Source organism: Struthio camelus, chromosome 21 (assembly GCF_040807025.1).
Source record: "Struthio camelus isolate bStrCam1 chromosome 21, bStrCam1.hap1, whole genome shotgun sequence".
Lineage (NCBI taxonomy): Eukaryota > Metazoa > Chordata > Aves > Struthioniformes > Struthionidae > Struthio > Struthio camelus.
The window spans coordinates 770,893-794,926 of NC_090962.1; the positions used below are offsets into that span (position 1 = coordinate 770,893).

General features: G+C 53.8%; 3 protein-coding genes across 3 annotated transcripts; 1 reads left to right on the forward strand and 2 right to left on the reverse strand.

Moving 5' to 3' along the window:
• Positions 1-186: 186 nt before the first annotated feature.
• Positions 187-8,257, reverse strand: ZBTB48 (zinc finger and BTB domain containing 48). The gene is made up of 10 exons (XM_068916345.1): positions 7,749-8,257; positions 7,396-7,667; positions 5,880-5,991; positions 4,944-5,036; positions 4,283-4,369; positions 3,658-3,812; positions 2,876-3,012; positions 2,199-2,363; positions 1,592-1,680; positions 187-1,003 (listed from the first exon to the last, which is right to left on the reverse strand). The coding sequence occupies exons 1-10, from the start codon at positions 8,229-8,231 to the stop codon at positions 707-709; spliced, it is 1,890 nt and encodes a 629-aa protein (XP_068772446.1). The 5' UTR covers positions 8,232-8,257; the 3' UTR covers positions 187-706.
• Positions 8,258-8,357: 100 nt separating this feature from the next.
• On the reverse strand, positions 8,358-13,381 carry TAS1R1 (taste 1 receptor member 1; the record flags this gene model as incomplete). The annotated part of the gene is given in 8 exon segments (XM_068916347.1): positions 8,358-9,163; positions 10,383-10,409; positions 10,412-10,502; positions 10,997-11,203; positions 11,797-12,179; positions 12,182-12,572; positions 13,015-13,092; positions 13,095-13,381. Coding segments are annotated over 8 exon segments (2,169 nt in total), but the record flags the coding sequence as incomplete, so codon positions are not given.
• A 1,744-nt stretch (positions 13,382-15,125) lies between these two features.
• Positions 15,126-22,526, forward strand: NOL9 (nucleolar protein 9). The gene is made up of 12 exons (XM_068915700.1): positions 15,126-15,364; positions 15,435-15,660; positions 15,933-16,060; positions 16,228-16,366; positions 16,966-17,062; positions 17,826-17,923; positions 18,879-19,040; positions 19,225-19,513; positions 20,290-20,401; positions 20,689-20,866; positions 21,654-21,787; positions 22,190-22,526. Exons 1-12 carry the CDS (start codon positions 15,158-15,160, stop codon positions 22,316-22,318), a joined length of 1,899 nt encoding a protein of 632 aa, XP_068771801.1. The 5' UTR covers positions 15,126-15,157; the 3' UTR covers positions 22,319-22,526.
• Positions 22,527-24,034: the final 1,508 nt, after the last annotated feature.

The following is a 24,034-nucleotide window of genomic DNA, read 5'->3' on the forward strand; positions in this document are numbered from 1 at the left end:
ACAAATGCTACTTACAAAGATAAATTCCCACATCTCGAAAAGGACCTTAGAGAACCACCCACTTCCCTGAGAGAATGGTAACGTGTTTTCCATTATGTAACAGCTCAATTACTTCAACTGTGAGAAAATATGGAACAGCAGCATGCCTTTAATCTAGTAGAGAAACAGTAACACGTAGCAAAAAGCTTGACAAAGTAGAAATAAGGCACAAATTTAATTGAGGCAATAAGGCTTTTAGCAAGCGATTAAGGAAGAAGGCAGAGTCGCGCTGTCTCCTGGAAGGTATGCTTTAATCACAAGTTTCCAGACTCAAATTTAGAGCTAACTGAGCAAAGTAAGAACTAGCAATCTGAAAAAAATCAGAGGTGATCCATCCATCCCGTCTGGTCACAGATGACAGCTTACTAAAAAGCAATTCACAGTATTACGTATATGGAGTCATCGATCACATCCAGTCTCATACACTGTACATACATTTAGCGTAAGTCGTAATTCCTAGTAGCTTTGTAATTGTTTCTTCATTTGATACCCGATTACAACTTCATGAGAAACGTTCCCTGCAACCTGATCTTTGTACAGGAGGAGAGAAGGGGGCTCGATGCAACTCAAAGCTTCTGAGGGCTGAAAAGACCAAGCATAGCAAAGAGTCATTCCAGCCTAATGCTTTATTGTCTTTCGGTAGGAAGGATGTATACAAAGAGTCACGTTATGTTTCACAGTCTTCAGGAATTGTTGTTGTTATGATAAGCGATTGTTCGATAACATCCGCTGTAGAGAAGTTCTCGTTTGAACAGAGTCTCTGCACAGGGACCTCCTCGGCCAGGGAGCCGTGGGACAGGGACTCCACGATGACCTCGGCCGAGCCCACCTCCAGCTCCTGGGGCGGCTGCAGCGCCACCACCACGGCCTTCTCATCCTCGATGATCAGGTTTCGTAGCTTCCGCTGCCGCGGATTGTAGTTCTCAACCCGGTCATGAATCTCCATGTGGCGCCTCAAGTGAGCCTTTAAAAGGAAGAGTAATGGACGGCCTAAAGCTCAGAGCTTTTTACTGAGGGGGAAAAAGGAAGAGTTGGACTGCAACGTCCATATGAAAGACTGGCAGAAGGGCAAGTGCCCACGAGAACAGCTTCCCAGAGCGGCCTCTGACAAGAAGCGGGTAACTCACTTCCTTGGCTGAAAAGCAGGTACGTGGTGTTACGGTTGAGTGCAGTGAGGGGCAGAGCCAAAGCGGCCAATGAAGAGAAAGTCCCCCCAGGTTTAAAGTGCCTGATGGGGCACCTTGCTTTTCTAAAGGGGGAAGCACAAGTCTCACACACACGAGGGAAAGGATGGCCTGCCTGGCCGAGCCGGGGGTCTTGATTTAGCATTGCACCCTCCTACTCTTCTGGCACTGCCTCGAGCCCTGCGAGCACCTGCTTCCCCCTTACGTGGGCTGTGCGCTTTCATTCCCAAAGAAATATGCTGTTTTACAGAATGGAATCTGCTTACTTCATTCATCACAGGTGAGCAACACTTCAGCTGTTTAACCGGCTACGCAATGTGGACATGCAGTGTATTTCACAGATGCCTCCGGAATTAGAAAAGTCATACCTGTCGCGTAAATTTGTAGCCACATTCAGTGCATTCAAACTTCCTCACTCCCTTGTGTCTGCGAACGTGGACACGCAGCTGTTCAACAGCTGAGAACAGAAGTTAGAAACTAGAAACCGTTCAAGACAGCACTATCAACAGAGCATTCCAGCTAAACAGCTGTGGGCCCAGGCTATACTAAGCATTACTGGGGCAGGGATATACTCATAGTGCTGCCATTCCAAGGCACCGGAAAGGAGATTGTTTTGTTTGGTTGGTTGGTTGGTTGTTTTTTTGTTATGCTGAAGCCTGGAACTTGTCCGTTTTAAAAACTGGCCCATCTTTCCTCACCACCTAACTGCTCCCCTCTCAGAAGCGAGAATCGGGTCAGCTCTGTATCAGAAACAGACATAGGCATCGCTGGGAGAGATGGTGAAGGCGCCAGCTGAGATAGGGAAACAGTAGCTACGCTTCAGCTGTGCGAGAAAACGCGTATTCGGTGAATACGGACATTTATGGTACTGTGGCAGAAGACAATAGCACAGCGACTGCTAATGAGCAAAGAGCAGGTGTGGGGGTCTCCCTGTTCCTGCTCAGGACGCAGCAGCGTCGCTGCACTGGCTGTTACCTTTGAACGTTTTCCCACAGATCTGGCAGAAGTGGGGTCTTCCTTCTTGATGTCTGCTCGCGATGTGCCTCAGGAGGGGCCCTTTCTCCGTGAACCTCTGATCACAGAACTCGCAGCTGAAGGGGCGCTCCCCTGTGTGGGTCCGGTTGTGCTTGTCCAGGCTTGCTGCCGTGAACGGAGGGGGGGGGGGAGAGAGAGCGCGCGTGCTGCCGTCAGCTGTGCACTGAGTGCCCCCGCTCAGGTACGTACGACGCTGCAGCTAGGACTGCGCGGGCACGCTGCCATCAGTCTGTCCCAGGCTAGTTGTGAATGTTTGGGAGAGGTACAAGCAGGCGCCTGCTGGTCTAAGCTTACTGTTATGGGGAAAGGCATCAATTTCTTCCCCTTCTATGCTGTGCAGTAACAGAAAGAAAGGGAATGCTCTTTCTTGGGGTATTATCGCACGCTCGCCAGAGCATGCTTGCTGCACAGGGGAGGCAGGTAAGAAAACTGTTTTTTTCAGTACAGCTACTTCCTGAAGGTCCTGGCTACCAGCTGGGGTAGAGCAGCGCTCGCTATTCTGAGCGCAGCACTCTGCCTGCTCAGCACTGCTGGCACAGACGGGCCTCGGGGCGAGGCAGCTGTCACGGGGTGGGAAAGGGGCTGCAGTGACACAGCTCTGCGCGCCCAGGGGATACCTTGTGTCCTGAAAGTCTTGCCGCAGAGGTGACACTGGAACGGCTTCTCGCCGGTGTGCGTGCGCAGGTGCATGTTGAGGTTGGCTTTCTGGGTGAAGGCGTGATGGCAGAACTCACAAACATAGGGCCGCTCGTTTCTGAGGACAGGGAGAACATGTCTGATTCCTCCTGGACAGCTTCCAGTCAAAGAACTGTTTTCACTTGCACCTCTGTCTTTGTGAATTTCAGTCCCTGAAGTTAGTGGTTACCATCGTTCCAAAGTCCTTTAAGTAAACCTTACTTCTAACCCCTCTTAAGCCAAAGTATTGGCTCGCAAACGCTATTCTGCAGCTGGAGGCTCCCCTAGGCTCGGCGCTGGAGCCTCCTGCCCCTTGGGTGTTATGACCAGCCCAGGAAACGGACCACGTAAGGATGAGTATGGAGAGCAGCTGCTGACACATGCTCCTGACTTCAAGAACATTAATAACCTAGGCAGGAAAGCAGCTGACGAGCTTCTCAGTCCTCGTCTACGTTATTAAGGTTACGCGTTCGGATGAAGTGCAGACAGCATGGACTTCCTTTGGAAGACAGAAAAGGAGAACTAAACGTTGGCCCTTCACCATATTTCTGATAGAATTTTGGGCCTACCACTGCAAGGAAAGCTGGAGAGAGGCAAGGACCGCCTAGTTCATCTCGCAGATGCTGCAGAAGGCTTCCTGCAACCCACCCAGCAGGGCTCTTCGGGGAAGGAAGTACGGCTTGGAGTAAGGATGACATACGCGATGGAATGAATTGCGTCATACCTGTGCTTAGCCTTGATGTGCATCTGCAAGCCATTGCGACTCGAGGCTCTGTGCCCACACTCTTCACAGACAAACAGCTTCTCTCCCCGGTGCTTGAACGCCTCATGCAAGCGCAGCTCTGTCCGAGACAGAAAGCACTTGGAGCAGGTCGAGCACTGCAAGGCCACAGGAGAGGTCAGGGTTAGGCTCGCCCAGGCACGCTCCACCGCCCGCACAAGAACAAAGCGTGGCACGGGCCTGGCTGCTGGCAGAAAGCTCTTTGCACCACCCACTGCAAAGCGCACTGCGCAAGAGAGATCTGTTTGTTACTGCTGTTGTAGGAGCGTCCCTGCAGCTGACTGTTGCGGCACACCCAGCTCTGAGGTGCCTAGCGGGATGAGACAGCCTGACGAAAGGGAGCTGCTGGCCAATATTTGGGTCCATTAGAAAAAAAGGATGGCTGCTCCTTTACTCCAAAACACTTTCTTTCCAGTAGCTCTTCAGCACTCTGTAACTCCCTGCCCCGCTTAACAGAGCCAGAAAGGACAGCAGCCACCGTTCCCTAGGCCAGACATTAGCAAAGAACAATTCTCTCTCAAAATACCAACTCCGCTCACCCCACCTTGCACGAGCCAACTCTCCTTACCGCATGTGGTTTTGGTGCACCATGTAACTTTATCATATGACTCTGCAGGTCCTTCTTCTGCATGAACTGCTGTGCACAGGAGGAGCACTGAAATAAATGAGAAAAGAGTCAGCTTCTAGCCACCTCCAGAACAGCGATTTCGACACAATTAGAAGACCGATGGCAGGCTTGTGCATCAGGCAGAGAGCGCTGTTCTGGTGCAGAACGCAAATCCCTGGTGAGGTCATGGGTGCCTGCAAAGCAGAGCCACAGGAAAAACTGGCCAGGTCTTGGTGTGTCCCTGGAGCGTGTTCTGGTTTGTTCACAGGGAAGGAACGCCCCTCGGCAGGGAGCCCAGCGCTGCAGGAGACAACTCAAGGGAGACAAGGGGAAAGGAACTGCTCCGGTTAGCTTCAGGATACAAAGTAAAGGCGGGCGTTATGAAGGAAAGAAGCCATGCCCACACGAAGCCGTGGGTGACAGCCCACAGACAGGCCGTGCCAGCCGAGCCATCTTGAGTCAGCACCACAACGCGAGGATACAACCCCCAGGACAACACCCGCTGGGCAGCGCCAGGCTCTCCCCAAAATAGAAAGGCATGTTTGCTCAGACACCCCCCCCTCCTTCAGCGACCACGTCTAGCAGCTATTCATAGGGATGCTCAAAGGCAGGCGGTGCTGACCTTATACGGCATTTCCCCCGTGTGTGACACCATGTGCAGCCGCAATTCCATTCGCCTCTTAAATACCTCTTGGCAGACGGAACACGTGAAAACCTGCAAGAAAGGGGAAGGCATCAGCTTCTTCTGCAGAAGCAAGAAATAGGGAAGCCAGGAGTACAACACAAAGCCAGCAGCTAGCCCAGCCATGTACATCAGCGCTTGGCGTTCAAGAGCACTGGAGTTTGTTTAGAGCGTTGAACTTGTGGCTGCAGAAATTTGGATCTTTTACAAAGCAAAGAGTATTCTCACGTGCTCAGGAACCTCAGAACAAAAAGCGGCACAAAATTGGACAGCAACCCTGCACCAATGCGCCATGAACAACAGCCACTGCTACGCTCATCCCCAATGGACTGTCACCGGACTCAGGGGGAATCCCACCTGCAATATATGTGCTGTATGGTAGCAATAAGGTCATTTTTTTGTTCAGTAGCCAGCAGTGACTGGGCTGCACAGAGGCTCAACTTCACTTTCCGCAGAAAGGCAGGAACGCACAAAGCGCCTGCCGTTTGTCAGCAGTAGAGCCTTGGCTTGCTCTGAACAGCCACCTTTTGCTAGAAGACTTGCAATCCGCACGCTCCCTTCTTAACAAATCGGCACAGGACAATGGGTCATATCTGCTCCCTGAGCACAAATGAATATTACCGTTTCCTGGGACAAACTCCTTAATTTTCACAGTAGCGCACCTTTCAGCATCTTACTGTATTTGGACACACTGCAATGATCCCCAAAGCTGAGCCGCAGTGGACAGGCTGCTCCGAGGACAGCGGTGGGAGGGCAGGGAGCACAGCAGCCGGCTACGGGCAGGCCACCTGCTCGAGCTGGCCCTCCGCAATGGAACCGCATCTGCAGCCCTCTCCTGCCCCCCCTTTAGGCACTGGCTGCTACTCCCCAAAGTACCTGCTCAGATCGGTTCATGCAATTCCTAGCTTCGTGTTCCAGCAGATTCTCTTTTCTAAAATAACATTTACCACATTTGGAACATTCAAATGGCTTTTCTCCAGTGTGTTTCCTACAAGGAATACAAACAAAGAGCATCCATTACTGCCAGTCTAATAGCAGAGAGCCGCTTCCCAGGCCCAGGTTAAGAAGCCGCTCGATCTCTAGTTACGCTCGCGGGGCCTGCCGCGTTACATCCTTCGTGCTCGGTGAGGAGGCTGACAAACCCATTTATTTCCAGTTAATCCCACGTGGCCTGTGGTTTGATGCTTCACTAACTGCCTCTTGTGAGGCTCCAGCCTGTTTCAGTGTTTAAAGCAGCTGCTCGAGAAACACTGTTCGCTTTGAAGAAGCTGCTCGGTTACAGGGAGAGGGGAGGACAATGAAGCTGTTATGAACTCCCACAGAGTCAGCATTTGCAGAACCGTCTCCAGGGGCTGGGAAGCGTCTTCTGAAAGCCTCCTTGAACGCCAGTTATGCTGATCCCGTGGCGTCCGAAAGCATCAGCACACCGAAGAGCTCTCAGACCACTCAGGTCTGCGTTCTCAGCGCAGCCGGGCTTGCGGTGCCCGCTGCGCTCCACTAACGTGCTGAGTTGTGAAGCCTCAGACAATTGCAAACAACTACGGTTTGCCCTTCACAGATAAAGCTGGATCTCGTGCCTATCCCTGCAATAACGGACAACCCCCGTTCTGGTCTGAAGCACCACACAAGGCTCTGCTTGTTGCTCACACAGCTGTGGGCTCAATTCCTTCATTGTACGTGCTCTTTTGAAAGCTAGGAAGTTTGGAGAGCTTGATGTGTGGTTCTTGCCCAAAGCCCCAAGAGCTGGCAGCTCCTCCACGCTTCAATACCATTAATCTGCAGCCACCGCGCCCCTAAAAGAGCCTCTAAGCCCCTTCCTCCTGCACTTTCTGAGCAGTACCGGCACTAGGCTGTTCTCAAACCCATGTGAGCAGAAGCCTGAGAGGGTTCTCGTGGCTCTCAGAACCATTCTGGACACCTGTAAATCCCACCCAGGTCAAGGACGGGAGTGCCCCTCCGCCAGTGGTGACCGAGTGTCCCAGCGGGTGCTGAGGAGATGCACCTCAAGAGCAGCAGGCACAGGTTGGGTCAGGGGACCTCACCTTCAGTCCCAGCAGAAATTGAGGCTTTTAAATCAGCCATCTGCAACCAGGACCATTTACCCAAACCACCCGCCAAAAAGCGCAGGGGAACTGGCAGACCAAGTGCCCAGGAGTGCTGGGCTGAGGGTCTCACCCCGAACAGCTACGTCCAGGTCAGAGCCTCCCGGGGCGGGGGGCTGCGAGGCGGAGCACGCTCGCTGCCGGCTCCCAAACGCAAGGCCGAGCTCGGAAACGAGCCGGAACTCGGGTACGCGGCGCTACGGCTCGGCATGACCCAGCCTCGATGGAAGCTGGTCATGGCGCAAGTCCCTACGAACAAGAGGTACAGGAATAAAAATCAGAACGTTTACCTGTTGTGTACTTTTAGATAATATTTGCTGAGGAACGTTTTATGACATGTGGGGCATTCAACCGGCACAGCTGTACCTTTTCTGCTCCCCGGCGTCCCCGCCTCGAGCAGTTCCGGCTTCCCGGCCCTCTCGGAACTGCCGGGCTTTTTCCCCGAGTTTGGTTTCTTTTTGGTCCTCGGGGGCTTTTTCTCGGGAACGTAGTCGGCGTCGCTGTCCCCCTGCCCGCCTTCGCCCGCCGCCTCCGGGCCGGGGCGGGCGGCCTGCGCGGCCCCCTGCGAGGGAACAGGCGGGCGTCACCGCGCCGCCCGCGGTCCCCCCCGCGCCCCCCGCCCGGCCCGGCCCCGCTCACGCACCGCCTCGCCGCCGTCCCCGTCGCGGTCGCGGTCCCGGGCGGCGGGCGGCGGGGGCGCGGCGGGGGCGCGGCGGCGGGGCCGGCGGGGCGCGGCGGCGGCGGCGGCGGCGGCGGGGCGGAAGGCGCGGCAGAGCGCCACGGCGTCGGGCACGCCGAGCTGCTCGGCGGCGGCCAGCAGGCGGGCGCGGTTGTGCGCCGTGAGCGCCAGGCGGCCGGTGTAGAAGAAGTCGAGGAGCAGCTGGAAGGTGTCGGCCAGGCCCTCGGGCAGCGCCACGCGCCCCCCCCCGCCGCCGCCGCCGCCGCCGCCGCCGCGGGCGCGGAAGAAGCGCGAGCAGCTGGCCAGCACCGGCCAGTGGGCGCGGAACTCGCGCCCGCCCACGCCCAGCGTCGCGTCGCAGAACTGCCCGGCCGCGCGCTGCCGGTTCAGCTCCCGCAGCACGCGCACGCTGTGCTGCTGCGCCGCCGCCGCCGCCGCGCCCGCCATGCCGCCGCCGCTACCGGGACCCGCGCCCCGCCGCCGCCGCCGCCGCCATCTTGCGAGCGCGCCGGACGTGACGCGCCGCGGCGCGCCGGACGTGACGCGTTGCGGGCGCGCCGGACGTGACGCGCGGCGGGCGGTGATGGCGGCGCGGGGGGCGCAGCAGGGCGGCGTAGGCCCGGGCGGGGAGCAGCCGCCCAGCGGGCCGCCAGCTGGCAGGCGAAGCGCAGCGGGGGCTGCCGGGGCCGCGCTGGGCTGGCTGTAGTTCTCGGGCAGGTCCCTGCCCAGGAAGCTGACGGCGAAGCAGCAGGCGCCGAGCCGCGTGTTGTAGGCGGCGGCGATGGCGCCCTGCCGGGTGTCCTGGAAGCACTCCAGCACGACGGGCTCCGCGGACGCGCCGTCCTTCCCCCTGGGGACCGAGGGGCTGGCGCTCGCCAGGGCCAGGACCAGCGCCAGCGCTGCCTGGGCCGCCGGGTTGCCGCCGATGAGCAGCGCGGGCCCCCCGCGCCTCGTCCAGGCCTCGCAGGGGGCAGGCCGCTTCCTGCTGGGCTTGGCGATGCAGACGATCTGGAAGGAGCGAGTCGTGACACGCCAGAGCAGAACGGTGAAACTGATGGAGAACAGCGGGAGCCCCACCACGCGCGTGAGCCTGGCGGGCTCGCCAAAGTAGCAGAAGAAGCTGCTGCAGGCGCAGGCCAGCGCGCCCAGCATGATGAAGCACGTCTTGCCGCCTGCTGACCTGACCACGGGTGCGGAGATGTTCAGGGCAAAGACAACAGCCAGCCCTGCCACGAGCAGCATGCGGAGGGCGATGGGAGTCAGCAGGGCCCAGGAGATGGGGTTGGCCCAGGACAGGAAATCAAGGGTCCGGTTGAAGCAAGCTTTGCTCCTTGCTGGGGCCCACTCATCTTTCCCGCAAGCCTGGCAAGCACAGAGGTCTGCGGAGGACACGAGCCCAGGCGGGAGCTGAGGCGCCTCCTACACCATGGATCCAGGTAAGAGATCTGCCTGCCTGGAGCGCCACCCCTCCCACCACCCGTGGGCTCTAGCTAGGACTGCCTGCTCCTCGGGCCCCTCGGACTCTGCTCCTTCGGCTTGGGCGCTTCCAAGCCTTTGGTAGCAGTGGGGCTCCTTTTCCAAAACAGAGCCCACTGCTTGGGATGAAAGGCAGCAAACCCAGGAGATAAGGGACGCAGCTCTGCGTGCCCTTAGCACGCTGTGGCAGGCTGTGGAAGGGACCTTGCCTGCGGGCCACAGGAGCTCAGCTGGGCGAGACAGGGCTTACAGCTGAATGGGCTGAGGTCCAAGCCAGGAGGGGAAGTTACATCCAGCAGTAGCCAGAGGCCCGCAAAGACTGGCGTGTGTCTGCAGCAGCTCTGCTTCTGCAGGCTGTGGTGTGGGTAGGGGAAAAGTAACACCAGCCAGGCATGTTTGGAGACCATTGGCGGAGGTTCCCCGTGCCTGCCGTTACCCAAAGCTGGCCGTTTCTTCCTCACTCAGTGGAAGGGCAGACTGAGGCTGCCACATGGCCAGGGGCACCTGCTGGCAATAGGTTCAGAGCTGCGGCTAGGGCGCTTGAGATGAGACGATCCTGCCGCCAGTCCCAAGCACGACACATTTCCATACGCCCCGAGGAGTCGGAGCTGCTAGCGACCACATGATGTGGAAGGACTCATTGCCATCCAGGGAACAAAGGCAGCATGGGGCTGAATTTCCCTTCCAGGGGATGTGGTGCAGGAAGCAGCTGTCAAGGCAGATCCTCCCTTGCTCCTGGCCTCAAGAGGAAGCGGCAGAGCACATCAGCAAGGGGGCTCTGCGGGCACTACCTCAGCTGGTCATTTGACTGTGTGGAACCATCTGTTAGCAGCTTTGCCCAGCAGAGCGCTGGGCCCAGGTTGCACTCAAGCACAGGGACTGGTTTTTGCATACTCGCAAGTATTTAAATAGAATAGTCAGTGACCTGCATTTAGGTGAACTCAAAAATATTTACTTATCATAGCGAGGAAAAGACAATGAGAGGGATTGAGACAGCTGCTGGGGCTGCGTGAAGGGGAAAGGGTAAGACAGAAGCAGGGGGCAGCCAGAACAGGGAGGAAAGGTGCAGTCAGAGGAGCAGAGCAACAAGGGGGTGCGGGAAGCCGTTCAGGATTTACTGACCCGTTCTGTTGAGGAAGGTTCCTGCTGGCAGGCCGCACAGCTGAAACAGCATCTGTGGTGACTGTGCTGCAGCCTCTTCTCCCCTGCTTGACAGGCCATGGAGCACACTAAGACAGGAGCCTGCTGGGAGCACAGCAACAATCAGGTGCGCAGAGGCTGAGCCTCTGTGGCAGCGCAAACAGAGTGGGCGGTAGGACAGATCAAGCTGAGCACAAGGCCTAGCACTGGGTAGCATTTGGCAAGCTTGCTGCCCTTAATTTCAGGATAAACCCTGGGCAGCGGCTGATAGCTTTTCATCTGAATCTTTCTCTCTCTCTCTCCCTTTCTTTTTCTTTTTTTATCCCCCCGCCCAGTGGTGGTGTTGAGGAAATGAGATTGTTTAAAGTAAAGGTAAAAGCAGAAGTTGGGAGCCTTTTAGGCTCGTGTGCCCTGGTTATACTTTGGATTTTGGTTAGAGTGGTGGGAACATGGAGGTCCTCCCAGCCCCATACTGCTGCTTTGTGCCCTCAGATTAGTCCTGTTATGGGAAAACACCAAAGAATCCATTGTGGGAATGTAGTTGGCTTGATCATGAACAATAAATATGACTTGGATGCGGAACAGTACCTGAGTACCTGGCTATCTTTTGTGTGCCATAGGATTTTGTCCTGGTCAATACTCATTCTGTCAGGGTTTACACTGAAAGATCCAACTACATCAGAGGACCAGCTTGGACCTTTCCAATTCCACGTGATGATGTCGTATCCTTTAAGAACGTCCCCGTTGGCATCAAAAGAGATCTGGTTCTCGTGCAGGCTGAAGTTTACTTGCCTGATTTTTTTCTAGGAGCTGCAAAACAAAGGAGTAAGAGAAAAGCCCTTCATGATGCCGAGACTCCCACTGAGGGGAGCCTTCTCTCAGGTGGGAGAGGTGCTAGAGGTCTCCTTTTCTGCTGCTGTCTCCTCTCTCAAATTTCTCAACAGCTAGCGTATGCCCCGCTGCAGAAAAGCTCTTCCACGTTTCTGCCAGGGACTAGTGGTAGAGGAATAGAAGTGACCCGGAGTGCAGGCCTGGATCCATCCAGGCTGCTTTGTCTGTGATGGGCAGCTGAAGCCCACAAGGCAGCCACTGTGCAGTATTGAGATGGAAAGCTGAAAGCAGACAGTGACTCACACAGTTGGACACATCAGTTAAGGGGAAGGCTTTGAGAGACAGTCTGCACTGATCCACATGGCCAGAGGCTGGGACTTACAACCTGCAGCAGTGTGGGGAGCTCAGTTCTGAATGCTGTAACAGTGCCCTAGCTGCCAAAACAGCCTTTCTTCTGCTTGGAGACGAGTCTTTGAGGGGGATCGGAAACCCCCGCGCACAAGGGGTAACCGCTTCATGGTGAAAATCCACACCACAAAGGGAGGAAGGTCTTTCCTTGTGTTGCTCTTACCTGCCAAGGATAGGCTCTGCCTTTGCTGCATGCTCCTGAGGCACAGCCCAGCCGGGCGTGGAGCCCATGGGCCACAGCGTACACCGCTGTGTACGTGCTGTACGAGGCTTTAGTGTCGTACTCATCAGGGGCGGTGGTGAGCAATTGGCATCCTGTACAGCCTTGGGTGCAGTTCAGCTGGGCACTCTCTCTGCTGCTCCCCCCGTTTCCCCCACCTGCCCCTGTGCTGCTGGCTCTTTCCTCTGCCTTTTTCCAAGATTCAGAATGTTTCAGTGTCATGGACTCTGTCTGCTTGATTGACAGCCCAATCACAGAGCCGATATTCTGGATGCCAGGCACATGCCACACTGTTTGGGCTAAAGAGCAGTCTTCAGTGCCCACACCATACCTGTGATGTTCTCCTGGACCACCACTTCAAAGAAAGGGCGGGCAATTTGTTTGCTGGAGGAGATGATGGTGGCATTGACCCTGATATCTGTGAGGACTCTGACCGTGTCGTGGAGCTGCGGGCTGCTGGCATCCTTGTTCGAGGGGATGATGCCTTGGTAGGCGATGCAGATGTCGTTTGCGCTCAGCAGCTCGTGGAGGGCCTCTAATCCACTTCTGCCGTAGGTGTTGTCATTGCCCAGCAGAGCAAACCAAGTCCACCCGAACCTTTGCAGCAGCAGTACAATGGCCTTCACCTGCTGCCTATCACTGGGAACAGTGCGCAAGAACGAGGGGTACAACCACTTCAGACTCAGTTTTTCCACAGAGGCTTCATAACTAATCTGCAAAGGGAGTCAGGAAAAGGCGGTTACCCAGCCTGAGCAGTGCCAACTGAGGTGGGCACTGGTGCTACGTGACGGTGCCCAAGGAGGAAATGGCACAAGTAGGTCTCTTGAAGAGAATTAGGGCTGAGGAGGTGGCAGACCTGAAGGCAAATGCTCCTTTGTGTGCTGCTGCAAGAGGGATTTTTGAAAGACAGCCAGCTAGACACGATTCTTGCCTGAGAGCCCAGTGCTTGGGATGAGATTCTAAGCAAAGCTGCCAGACCAAAGCTGGTGCCAGGTACTACACAGGGACAGGGGCACAGAGGCTGCATTTCCAGCCCACAATTTGGATCTTTCATCTGCCTGCTCCTCTCTCTCGAACGATTAGTCTTGAAGAGCTCTTTTCCTTTGCTACAGGTACCCCTTTGCAACACACTCATCACTGCTGTGGTAAGCTTACCTCCAGTATAAGGAAGACACTGAGGATAGGTGCTGTGGTGAGGGCCAGTTTAGTGCTGTCAGGCCCAACGACAGCCAGGAGACCCTGGACTCATCGTGCTGGAAGGTATTGAGCATCTCAGTGTTGTGCTGCCCTTTCTGGACAAGGGCACGCTATGTTGCATATATGTTGGCAGACTCCGAACATGTGTCATAAATGTCATAGCCCAAGGTGATGTTGGGGAGGAGGGTGCTGGAGTTGTTTATGTCCTGCACGGTGAACTTCATGGTCTGGAACAGGTGGTAGCCGTGGCTCTGGAAGGCACTGCACTGCACGAACACAGATGTGTTGTCAGGGGTGAACTGAAAGATGCGCGGAGGCTTCGCTAGGTGTCAGAAACGCCTGCTGGGAGCTGCAGTGGCGCAGGGCTGCACTGCAGAGGGGACCTATGCTCGTATGGGGGTCCTGCTGAGGACCCTGTGACTGCCCTGGGACCTGTCACGGTCCTGTCATGGCCCCGGAGACCCTGTCACAGCCCTGTCCTGGCCCCAGGTGTCCCGTCCTGGCCCCGGGGACCCTGTCACGGCCCTGTCCTGGCCCCAGGTGTCCCGTCATGGCCCTGGGGACCCTGTCACGGCCCTGTCCTGGCCCCAGGTGTCCCGTCATGGCCCCGGGGACCCTGTCACGGCCCTGTCCTGGCCCCAGGTGTCCCATCATGGCCCCGGGGACCCTGTCACGGCCCTCTCCTGGCCCTGAGGACCCTGTCACGGCCCTGTCCTGGCCCCAGGTGTCCCGTCATGGCCCCGGGGACCCTGTCACGGCCCTCTCCTGGCCCTGGGGCCCATGTCACGGCCCTGTCCTGGCCCCAGGTGTCCCGTCATGGCCCCGGGGACCCTGTCACGGCCCTTTCCTGGCCCCAGGTGTCCCGTCACAGCCCTGAGGACCCTGTCACGGCCCTGTCCTGGCCCCGGTGTCCCGTCACAGCCCTGGGGACCCTGTCACAGCCCTCTCCTGGCCCCAGGTGTCCTATCATGGACCTGGGGATGCTGTCACAGTGCTGTCCTGCCCCTGGGGACCCTGTCACTGCCCCAGGTGTCCTGTCATGGCCCTGGGGACCCTGTCGCAGTCCTGTCCTGGCCCCGGGGACCCCGTCACGGCCCTGTCCTGGCCCCAGGTGTCCCGTCATGGCCCTGGGGACCCTGTCACGGCCCTCTCCTGGCCCCAGGTGTCCCGTCATGGCCCCGGGGACCCTGTCACGGCCCTCTCCTGGCCCCAGGTGTCCCGTCATGGCCCCGGGGACCCTGTCACGGCCCTCTCCTGGCCCCAGGTGTCCCGTCATGGCCCCGGGGACCCTGTCACGGCCCTCTCCTGGCCCCAGGTGTCCCATCATGGTCCCGGGGACCCTGTCGCAGTCCTGTCCTGGCCCTGGGGACCCTGTCACAGCCCTGTCCTGAACCCAGGTGTCCCGTCATGGCCCCGGGGACCCTGTCACAGCCCTGTCCTGAACCCAGGTGTCCCGTCATGGCCCCGGGGACCCTGTCACGGCCCTCTCCTGGCCCCAGGTGTCCCGTCATGGCCCTGGGGACCCTGTCACGGCCCTCTCCTGGCCCCAGGTGTCCCGTCATGGCCCTGGGGACCCTGTCACAGCCCTGTCCTGAACCCAGGTGTCCCGTCATGGCCCCGGGGACCCTGTCACGGCCCTGTCCTGGCCCCAGGTGTCCCGTCATGGCCCCGGGGACCCTGTCACGGCCCTGTCCTGGCCCCAGGTGTCCCGTCATGGCCCCGGGGACCCTGTCACGGCCCTCTCCTGGCCCCGGGGACCCTGTCACGGCCCTGTCCTGGCCCCAGGTGTCCCGTCATGGCCCCGGGGACCCCGTCACAGCCCTCTCCTGGCCCCAGGTGTCCCGTCATGGCCCCGGGGACCCTGTCACGGCCCCGTCACGGCGCACTCGCTCGTCGCAGGCGTCCACCAGCGGGCGGTGGTGTAGCCGCCGTCCCTGGTGAGGGCGGCGGCGGCGGCGCGGGCGCAGAGGCAGAGCGGGGCCGGCGCCGCCTCTTGGCGCCTGTTTGCGCGCGGGGCGGGGCGCGGCCGCGCCGGTCTCGCGAGAGGCGGCGGCGGCGGAGGAGGAGGAGGAGGGCGGCGGCGGCGGCGGCAGAGGCGGCCATGCCCGCGCGGCGCGGCCCGCCGCCCCGCCGCCCGCGCCGGGCCCCGCCGCGACCCGCGGCAGCCGGCGGCGGGCGGGCGGAAGCCGCCTGGCGCGAGTTCGCCGCCTCCTTCGTCCGCGCCGGCATGGTGCCGCCGGCCGAGGCGGGCCTCACGGCGGTGGAGGCGGCCGAGGGCGCCGCCGTGCTGCTCCTGGCGCCGCAGCAGGTGGGCGCCGCCCGGCCGCGGGTGCCGCCGCCGCCGCCGCCGCCGCCGCCTCACGGCTGCCTCCCCGCAGGCGCTGCCGTTCAGCGGGAAGTGCCGCCTGACCTGCCTCTACGGCGCCGTGCGCGTCCTGGGCTTCGCCATCGCCTCGCACCAGCCGGGCCAGCAGCTCTTCTCGCCGCCCACCCACTGCGCCCTCGCCCTGGAGGCGCTGCCCGCCCAGCCGCAGCCCGCCGCCGACCTCCGCCAGCTCCGCGCCGCCGCCCGCGCCGCCATGCGGGCTCACCGCGTCCGCCGCCGTGAGTGGGCGCCGCGTTTGAGGGCAGGGGGAGGCTGCCTACGCCCGCCGGGCTCACCGGAGCCTCCCACCGGGCCGGACGGCCCGGTGGGAGGCTCCGGTGAGCCCCGCGGGCCCGTGAGGGGCGGCCGCCATTTGAGGGGGGGGCGGCCGCCATTTGAGGGGGGGCGGCCGCCATTTGAGGGGGGGCGGCCGCCATTTGGCGCGCGCGGCGCGGCGCGGGGCGGCCGCCATTTGGCGCGGGGCGGTTGAGGGCCGCGCTTGGCCTTGCAGAGGCGCGGCTGAAGGTGATGGCGCGGTTCACGCCGGAGTGCGCCGTGGTGCTGCTGGAGCACCTGGACACGCCGGTGACCCGGTTCCTGCTGAGCCACCCGCCGCTCTGCCGCCTCTTCGAGCCCCAGGTGAGGTCCGGGCGCCGGCTCGACGCTCGGGGTCTGTCTGCGCTGCCCTGAAATCGGACAAAAAGAGCACGGCTCTGCGTGCCGCGCGGGAGTCCTGTCAGCACCTAGCAGCCGCCTCCGCGTGGCCTTGCGCGCGCTGCTTTAAGCCTTTTTCCGCCGATTCCTAGAAAAAGGAAGAGCCGAACTTTACGCCGGAAGACGCCGTTCTGGCATCCGTTGGCATCGTGAAGTGTAGCCCTGAACGCGGCCTGCTGGTGTCGGAGAGCATGTTCTTGGCCCTGGAGGAGCTGATCCAGGCGTGCTGTGGTGAGCGCCGTTTGCTGGCATAATCAGGCGTTTGGGTTTTGTTAGTAGCCTGCGGAAAGGCTTCCCCTCCATTACAACCAGGACGCTGTCCCCTCGTAACAAGGCTTGGTTCGGGTTCTTATCTAAATAGCGCGAGTCTTGGGGCTCGTGCGTCGCTGCGCGTGGGTTTGTGCCTCCGCTGCTGGAGAGGTAGCTCACTGGTGTGAGGGCGCTTCCCGGTTTGACGTCAAAACTCTTTATTTCACTCATGTTTGCGGTGGATAGAAGAAAATGCCCCCTCGTCCATCCAGCAACATGTAAAACGTCATGAGCAGCTGGAACTCTTAGATACGGATTTTTGCTCTACAGCTGGTTTTTTCTTTTAGCAGCCTTCTGTATTTTCACTTTAACGCCCTTTTGTCTTTGGAGGATTTTTTCTTTTTTTTCTTTTTTTTTTTTTTATTAAAATGCTCATATCCCAGCCTGAAACTTTAGTGGGTCTTTTTTTTTTGTTTTTGTTTTCCTGTTTTCATTTTCCGTTTCTGTCTCAAACGCGTGTAAACGGGGCACGTGAAAGTAACTTGTGGTACTGGTCCGTTTCAGTCTGTTTGTCTTTCCAGCGGAAGATGAAGGCGTCCCTGTGATTATGGTGTGTGGTCCAAAAAACGTTGGGAAGTCAACGTTTAACAGATACCTAATTAACCTGTTACTGAATCAGTGAGTCTTTTTCACTTTCTCTAGTTCTAATTACTACATGTGATCTAGGCTAAAGAAAAAAGAAGAACCTGACTGCTAAGATTCTCAAAAAGTTACCATTTGGAAGTTGAGTGTCTTTTTCAAAACCATGATAGAATTAAGAATTCTTGCCTCAAGTGTCTTCCGGAAAAACTGGCTACGTAAATATTTCTGTTACCTGCTACTAATTTGATGTCTTGGAGTACGTGAACTACTCGGGCGCTAAGTAGTTAGGGTTCAGTAAGGAGATGGGAATCATACCGTTTAAAAAAATATACAGAAAGCTGTTACCATTTGTTAGTGTCTTTCAAGTTTCTTGGCGCACTAAGGTGTGGAAGGTTGTTAATCGTCGCTTGCCTAAAATACAGCTTTTGCAAGTCTCGCGTGGTCAGTCTTGGCGTGTCTGGTTAACGTGGGAGAGGTGGTGTGCTGCTTAGTCCTGCCTCTGCTTACTGTTCTAGCCTCCCTTCTCACAGATGGGATGGTACGGAGCTATTGTAGTAGCATAAGCATGTATCTGTATCGTGTCATCTGAAATGGGGTGTAGATGAGCCCTTTGCATTCTTTGCTTGCCTGATCATGCTGCTTGTTCAAGTCAAGGAAGGAGAGAGCGAAGTGGTAATTTGTGTTCTGATAATTCAGTTGTGATGATCTTGAACAAAATTAAATTCTACTGTGGATATTTTGCGAGTTGCACCCTTTTTCTTTTTAGTGGGAACTAATACCTTGGCTTCTTTTATTGCAGCCTTCCCTCCGTTGAGTATCTGGAATGTGATATAGGTCAAACTGAATTTACACCGCCTGGGTGTGTGTCTTTAACTAACGTAACAGAGCCGTTTCTTGGTATGTATTTTGGTGTTTTCTGCTATTGCCAGAAACCTGTTTCGTTCTCAGAAGGTGCTTTCTGAGTAGAAACTGTACTTTGGGAGAACTTGTCACATCTGTCACGGGTATATGCAAAGAACAAAAGAAAAGCTATAGAAGTTTTCCTGCTAGGGACCTCTAAGCTTCCTGTGAAAGTCTTGTTAAGTACCATGGAGTTATTCTCCTGGGCGGTGTTTGTGTGTGTTAAAGAGAAGAGACAATATTTGTTTATAAGCAGGTGGAGCTGGTTGTAGCAGGCCAAAGCAGGTTGCCAGTTTTCAGATGTGTAGAGTCTCTGGGAAAATCTTTCTCGTGCTTGACTATCTGTAGAGGCACGTCTAATACAAGATAAAACTAGCTGGAGAAATATGAAGCAGGTTCATATAAGTTGGGGACTGTTTTTCTGAGCACAAGAAAACTGTGACCAGAGAAACTGCTAGTATTTTTTGGTCTGGCAGATCACCAGTGGATTTGGGTGCCTGTCTAAAAAGGATATGACCAGACTGGTTTACTTCCGTCTGTCACAGTATCCACAGTCTGTCCACAGTAGAAGTTAATGTTTTCAGAATTAAATTTGATCTTGTACAATATGTTGCTTACTGTAGTTCAGGATGTTTCTTCTTTATCTGCTCCTGCTGAACCTAATCCTATAGACTCTCTACTAGAAGGTAGTTCCTGAGTTTTAAAAACTTAAAAATGTGAAAATAGTTGTTTTTTTTTTTTTTTAAAAAAAAAAAACCTGGCATGGAGTCGTGCAAGAGACAAATTTCCTCCGTAGGTGCTGACTGCAGAAGAATGAATCTTAGCATATTATAAACAAACAAACAAAAAACCCTGAGTTTATTTCAGGAGAGATTGTACGTATGTGCCACGGGGATGGGAATTTTGCTTTGAATTGCTGAAACTACCAAAGGTTTGCTGTTTGCTTTTTCAGGGCCGCCATTCACTCATCAGCGAATGCCACGTAAGATGGTGTATTATGGACAGCCTAGTTGTGAGCAGGACTCTGAAAGATACATTGACGTAGTGAAGTACGTGTTTAACTCCTACAAGAAGGAAGTGCCTTTAGTCATCAATACCATGGGCTGGGTGAAAGGTAAACAGCATAAACCTCTTAAGAGATGATGCAGAATGACTGTTGTAATCTGTGCCACCACACTCTCTAGGTCTGGAACTAGAAAACACAGCTTACTCCGTGTGAGCTGATACTAGCGTTTTGTAATTGGTGTTTGGGCTTGTCTACGCAGTAGCAGCAATCACGTTCTCTTTGCTCCCTGAAGGTGAGGGGTTGCTGCTTCTGACCGATATCATTCGGCTGTTGTCGCCCAGTCACGTTGTTCAGATGGATGTGTATGACTGGAAAGCCATGGCTCCGCTTACCCCAGAGTACGTTCATCTTGCTCCTGGCCTGTATACAAAGGGGAAGCAGCCAGCCAAATGCAAGCAGATGGATGCAAGCGGAGCAGAAAACTGGAAGTCCTCTGAAGGGGAGAAAGACGCAGCAGTTCCCGAGTATAAATTGCTCTATATTCATCCAGAATTCCCTCGAGCGGGGGTTGCAGGTGAAGCGTAAGTAGAAAGTTATGTGTTATGTGGCGGATTAAAAAGCTTTAAAACATTCCTGGTCCTGACAGCAAACGCATAGTAGAGACCTTTCTCTTTGCTTTGGCCTTCAGAGTCCTATTACCTCAGTCAGAGTTTTTAGTTAGGTTAGTACCTTGTGGTAGGGTAGGGAGGAACAACAAACAACAGTCCCCTCAAAAAACAAACAGAAACCCCAAAGAAACAAACTTATTTCCAGTGTCTGCTGTCAGTTACTTGAAAGTCTGCCTGGGGCTTGGTTTCCACTTGCGGTCACTGAATGTGAATGGATTTTCTTCTCTCTCTGTCATTAGTAAGTTCCTTACCCGTTTCTTACAGCTGTAGATAGTGACTGCTACCTCTTAGTTTCGTTCATACTACAAGTCAGTCTGTGTTGTTTATATCTCTGAAACGCGTGTTTTTCTGGGCGTTGAATCTTTCTTGCCAATTTTAAGTACTATGCTCTGTCTCAAGGCTGACTAATCGGAAGGTGTATCAGCATTGTGGGAGAAAAGAGGCAGTATCTAGTAAGAGGCTGTCTTTATAATTTAAAAAAAAAAAAAACCCAAAACCCTACTTTGTTTATTAATGCTCTTTTGAAGCTGAAATGATGCCGTGAACCCTATGTTCCCTTAGAGTTAATACGAGTATAGTTCTAAGTTTTCTTCAGCGTGGGAAGAGTTAAAAATTAAACGAGTGTGAAATAGTGGCTCATATTGCTGTATAAGTTGCCTTTTATTGATTTGTTGCGGTGGTTTTTCCAGCCGGGTACATAGCAGCATCTTACGTGACATGGCAATACTGGGTTACCTTGGTCAGCTGCAACCACCAGACATAGGAGCGGTACTTCCACTACATAGTCTTGTGCCCTATCAGGTAAGTTGAGGTTTTTGGAAGACTTGGAAATGTTGCAGGGAGGCTGGCTCTTAGTAATTTAGGGTTTTTCTTGTGTTGCAAATGTTTTGTGGAAAAAAACACTTCTGTGAACTGGAGGAAAAAATCCATTCAGTGCGTTTCAGAGGTTTTTGCTGAGGTGTCAGTATGGCATAGTGTCTTTCTACATATGTGGGTTGGGAGCTCTCAGGTCTTGTGTACTTAGCGTTGTCTCTGGAAAATCAGACTAAGTTGATGTTGAGCTAATGGTAAGCCGTTTCTTTCCTTAGGTACCTTTCAATGCTGTTGCACTCAGGGTTATTCACACTGATGTTGCTCCTACCAACATCATGTATGCTGTGAATGCCAGCTGGGTTGGGCTCTGCAGGATACCGGATGAAGTCAGATCCCAAACTGATGGGCCGGTCTTGCTGACACAGACACCGGTCTGCGATTGCCTTGGCTTTGGTGAGTGAGTCCTGGACGCGTTCCCTCTTGTCATATTGTGACAGGTATATTGCAAAACGATAGAACTATCAGTAGTCGTCTCTGTCAAAGGCAACTGGAAAAGTAGGATTAGAAAAAAGAATAAATATATACTTCTTCAAAAATATATTATCTTCCATTATAAGCTGTGCTTGCAGTCCTTTGTTTTCCACTAACGTGGTAACAGCTAGGGGGAATGTCACTGAGCAGTGTTTTTCTGTGGCTTCTTTCTCACTCGCTTTTTTGTAATTTGACAGATTACTCGCTTTTTAGACTGATATTTTCAAAACCAGGTTCCAAATGACTTATATAAAAATCCTTCAGTTGTCTGAGAGACTTAAATTCTTATTTCACATGCAGAGGAAAACAATTTCCTTTCTCTGAACAGAGCTGGAACAATAGCGTTTGTGGACCTCAAACTTATAAAGGGATCTCCCAGTACCAAGCTCAGTTTTCTTTGCAGAAGATTGGATGTAATACTACAGTTCTAATTTTATGAGCTCAATATTGAGCTCACTGAAGCTTCTGTGGGAGGATAGAGCTATAAGGAGGGATTTATAGCAGTTTGAGAAACTAGCTGTTTTTAATCTATGCTGAAGTGTTGGAACATCGTGACATGGAAATGCAGATTTTTCTCAAGAAAGATGTTTGGAGAATCCTGTTGTTCTAGAAGAACCATCTATTCAAAGAGCTTCCACTATGTGCAGCAGTTGTATCGGTCTGAAGTAGTGCAGAGGATTTAAGACTGAACTTTGCATTTATATTCAAGGAATCGTCCGAGGTGTTGATATGGAGAAGAAGCTTTATCATATTCTGACACCAGTACCTCCTGAGAACCTAAGACTAGTGAACTGTCTACTACTTGGAAATATCGCTGTTCCAAACTGTATTCTTGTGAGTCAGGTAAGAGCTGCATAGGAAGTAGGTGGAAGTTATTTGAAGTTAGCCTGGCTATGTATAAAACTTATATAGCCACATTTTATTATATGTGTATATATATATATTTTTATATATATATAAAAAAAATATATGTGCGTGTGGCTTTTTTTTTTTTGACGTATGTGTGTCCGGAAGTTTCTGAGCATTAACAGATAGTTATCCAACTAGGAATTGTCCTTAACGCATAGCAATAGCTGAGAGGAGGTGGTTGTTCTCAGTTTTCAGCTATCAGTGGGGTTTGTTCGGTGACACCTTAACTGCTTTTCACCTGTGGACTTTTTGAGTCTGCTTAAAGGAAAGAGAAAAATCTTTTAGCTGAAGACTTTATTTCTTGAATTTGTTTCTCTGTTCTTGTTTTTTTTCCAGCAAGGAATTGAGGGAGAGATACCTTATGTCACATCGGAATATAATTACAGTATCTTGGGATCTGGGAAGCTGAAAAAGAAGAAGCACTTCAAGAGAAGGGAGTACATGTTCCCCTGTGATTTCACCTAAAGACTTTGAGAGCTTGAATTACAGGATTTGTTTTATATGGAGTCTTGCTAGAGCTAGGTATGTTCACAGAAGCCCCAGCTACTGTAGAGCTCTGCGTGACCCAGAACAAGTGTCCGGTGTGGATACTACACGTCCGTTTTTAATATTGTTCTTTTATATTTGCAACACGTATTTTGGTGTTTTGTAATAAATATCTGTTAAAAATGTGGATTTGGTATGAATTTTTTTCTAAGCCTATACTGACTTAGGTATAGCTAATGCAACCTGGGGATAGTTACTGAAAGCTCCTTCTGTCTTAAAGAGCAAGTTAGTAGTGTGAAGTGATTTGTTCTTCTGTTTAAACTTCAGGCTTTAGTTTGCTCTACGTTCAGAAAAGTATCCAGTGTGCTGGGTTGGGTGTGTGAATACGCCTCAGCAGAAACCAAATCTCTGCGTTACTCATTTCTGGTCAGAGGCTGCACAGGTTGTTCTTTCCCTGCATCTGTAACTAACTTGCATCTGTCTTTGAGAGTTTCACTGTGTGCTTTTTTTATTTGATTGATTTTGTATGTCAATTTTAGAAAATGCTTTTTCTGGGGAACTGAATGTGGCCACTGGAGGGAGTCATCCACTCACCAGAAGCTCTCTCCTGAATCTTACAGCTAAACTTGGCACCCGTTAAATTGGGCCGCAGAGGCTGATGGTGCAGTAGAAAACGCTGATGTTGGCAGAAATGACCGATAAACCGTGTCTGAGTTGGCTCAGCGCTCAGATGGTGTGGGTTGCTCTAACCTGATGTAACTGTCCAGTGCAGAACTGGGGTGCATCTGGCAGCAGGCAGCGTCCGTGGCAGAATCCTTCTACAAGGCGCTTTGAGAAAATGAAACCAGAGATCATGCTGTAATTCTAATTTGTACCCGCCGCTGAAGAGAGCGTGTGTGCGTCTGGGAACCCCTGAAGAAAAGGCATGCCACCTCGCACAGCACTCTTAAAGCTATTGTTCCCCCCCCCCCTTTTTTTTTCTGTGCTTCTGGCTTGTTCTAGCTCTATATGCTCTATTGTTTAAACCCAAATGTACTTAGAATTCTAAGTACGGAAAGAGCTTTTGCTCTGGCTTTGTCTAGATTGTGGTACTGCTAGGGGCTAAATATTAATCAAAGGGGGAATAACTTTTGTTACCCACATACCGCTCAGAGCAACAGTGTGGTCTCACACAACTCTTATCTGGTGTATGTTGGATTGTGGCAGACTAGAGGACGGTACTGAGGTTCTGTGTGGTTTTGCTGTTGGGTTTTTTTGTTTTTGTTTTAATTTGTAGCTCTCGGTTGGGACAATGACTTGTTCCTGAGTGAAAATCAGATTGTGGGAGTCGTGCAGAGGCGAGTAAGCTGCTCAGCCAAGTTGAGAACCTATTTGGCAAATGTTTGGGAATCTGTCTGGAAAAACATTTCTGGATGAGTAACTTTGGGCAGCTTTGGGCTTTTGATGTATCCTTAACTGTAAAAAGTAACCTCAGTTATATCTGCAGTTTCTGGAATTACAATTAACGTAGGGTGGCTCTGTCTGTGTCCAAAGCAGAGGTCTTTAACTGATGATGTCGCCTTAGCACAGCTCGGTGGCACGGGAGCACCCGCGTCCAGATGGGCAGGCTGGGACAGCGCGGGCTCTCCCAGCCAGCTGTTGGTACGTAAACTTCCCGGGGCAGGCAAGGCAGGGTGTCTTTTCCCAAGTTACTTT

Excerpts from the sequence above, each read along its gene's own strand:
- NOL9 (XM_068915700.1), top strand. The coding sequence starts at position 15,158 with ATGCCCGCGCGGCGCGGCCCGCCGCCCCGCCGCCCGCGCCGGGCCCCG. Across the intron at positions 16,367-16,965 it reads GCTGATCCAGGCGTGCTGTG|CGGAAGATGAAGGCGTCCCT; the intron begins GTGAGCGCCGTT and ends TTGTCTTTCCAG. Across the intron at positions 19,041-19,224 it reads TACCATGGGCTGGGTGAAAG|GTGAGGGGTTGCTGCTTCTG; the intron begins GTAAACAGCATA and ends TGCTCCCTGAAG.
- ZBTB48 (XM_068916345.1), bottom strand. The coding sequence starts at position 8,231 with ATGGCGGGCGCGGCGGCGGCGGCGGCGCAGCAGCACAGCGTGCGCGTG. Across the intron at positions 4,370-4,943 it reads CGGGGGAAATGCCGTATAAG|TGCTCCTCCTGTGCACAGCA; the intron begins GTCAGCACCGCC and ends CATTTATTTCAG. Across the intron at positions 3,013-3,657 it reads CACATCAAGGCTAAGCACAG|AAACGAGCGGCCCTATGTTT; the intron begins GTATGACGCAAT and ends CCCTGTCCTCAG.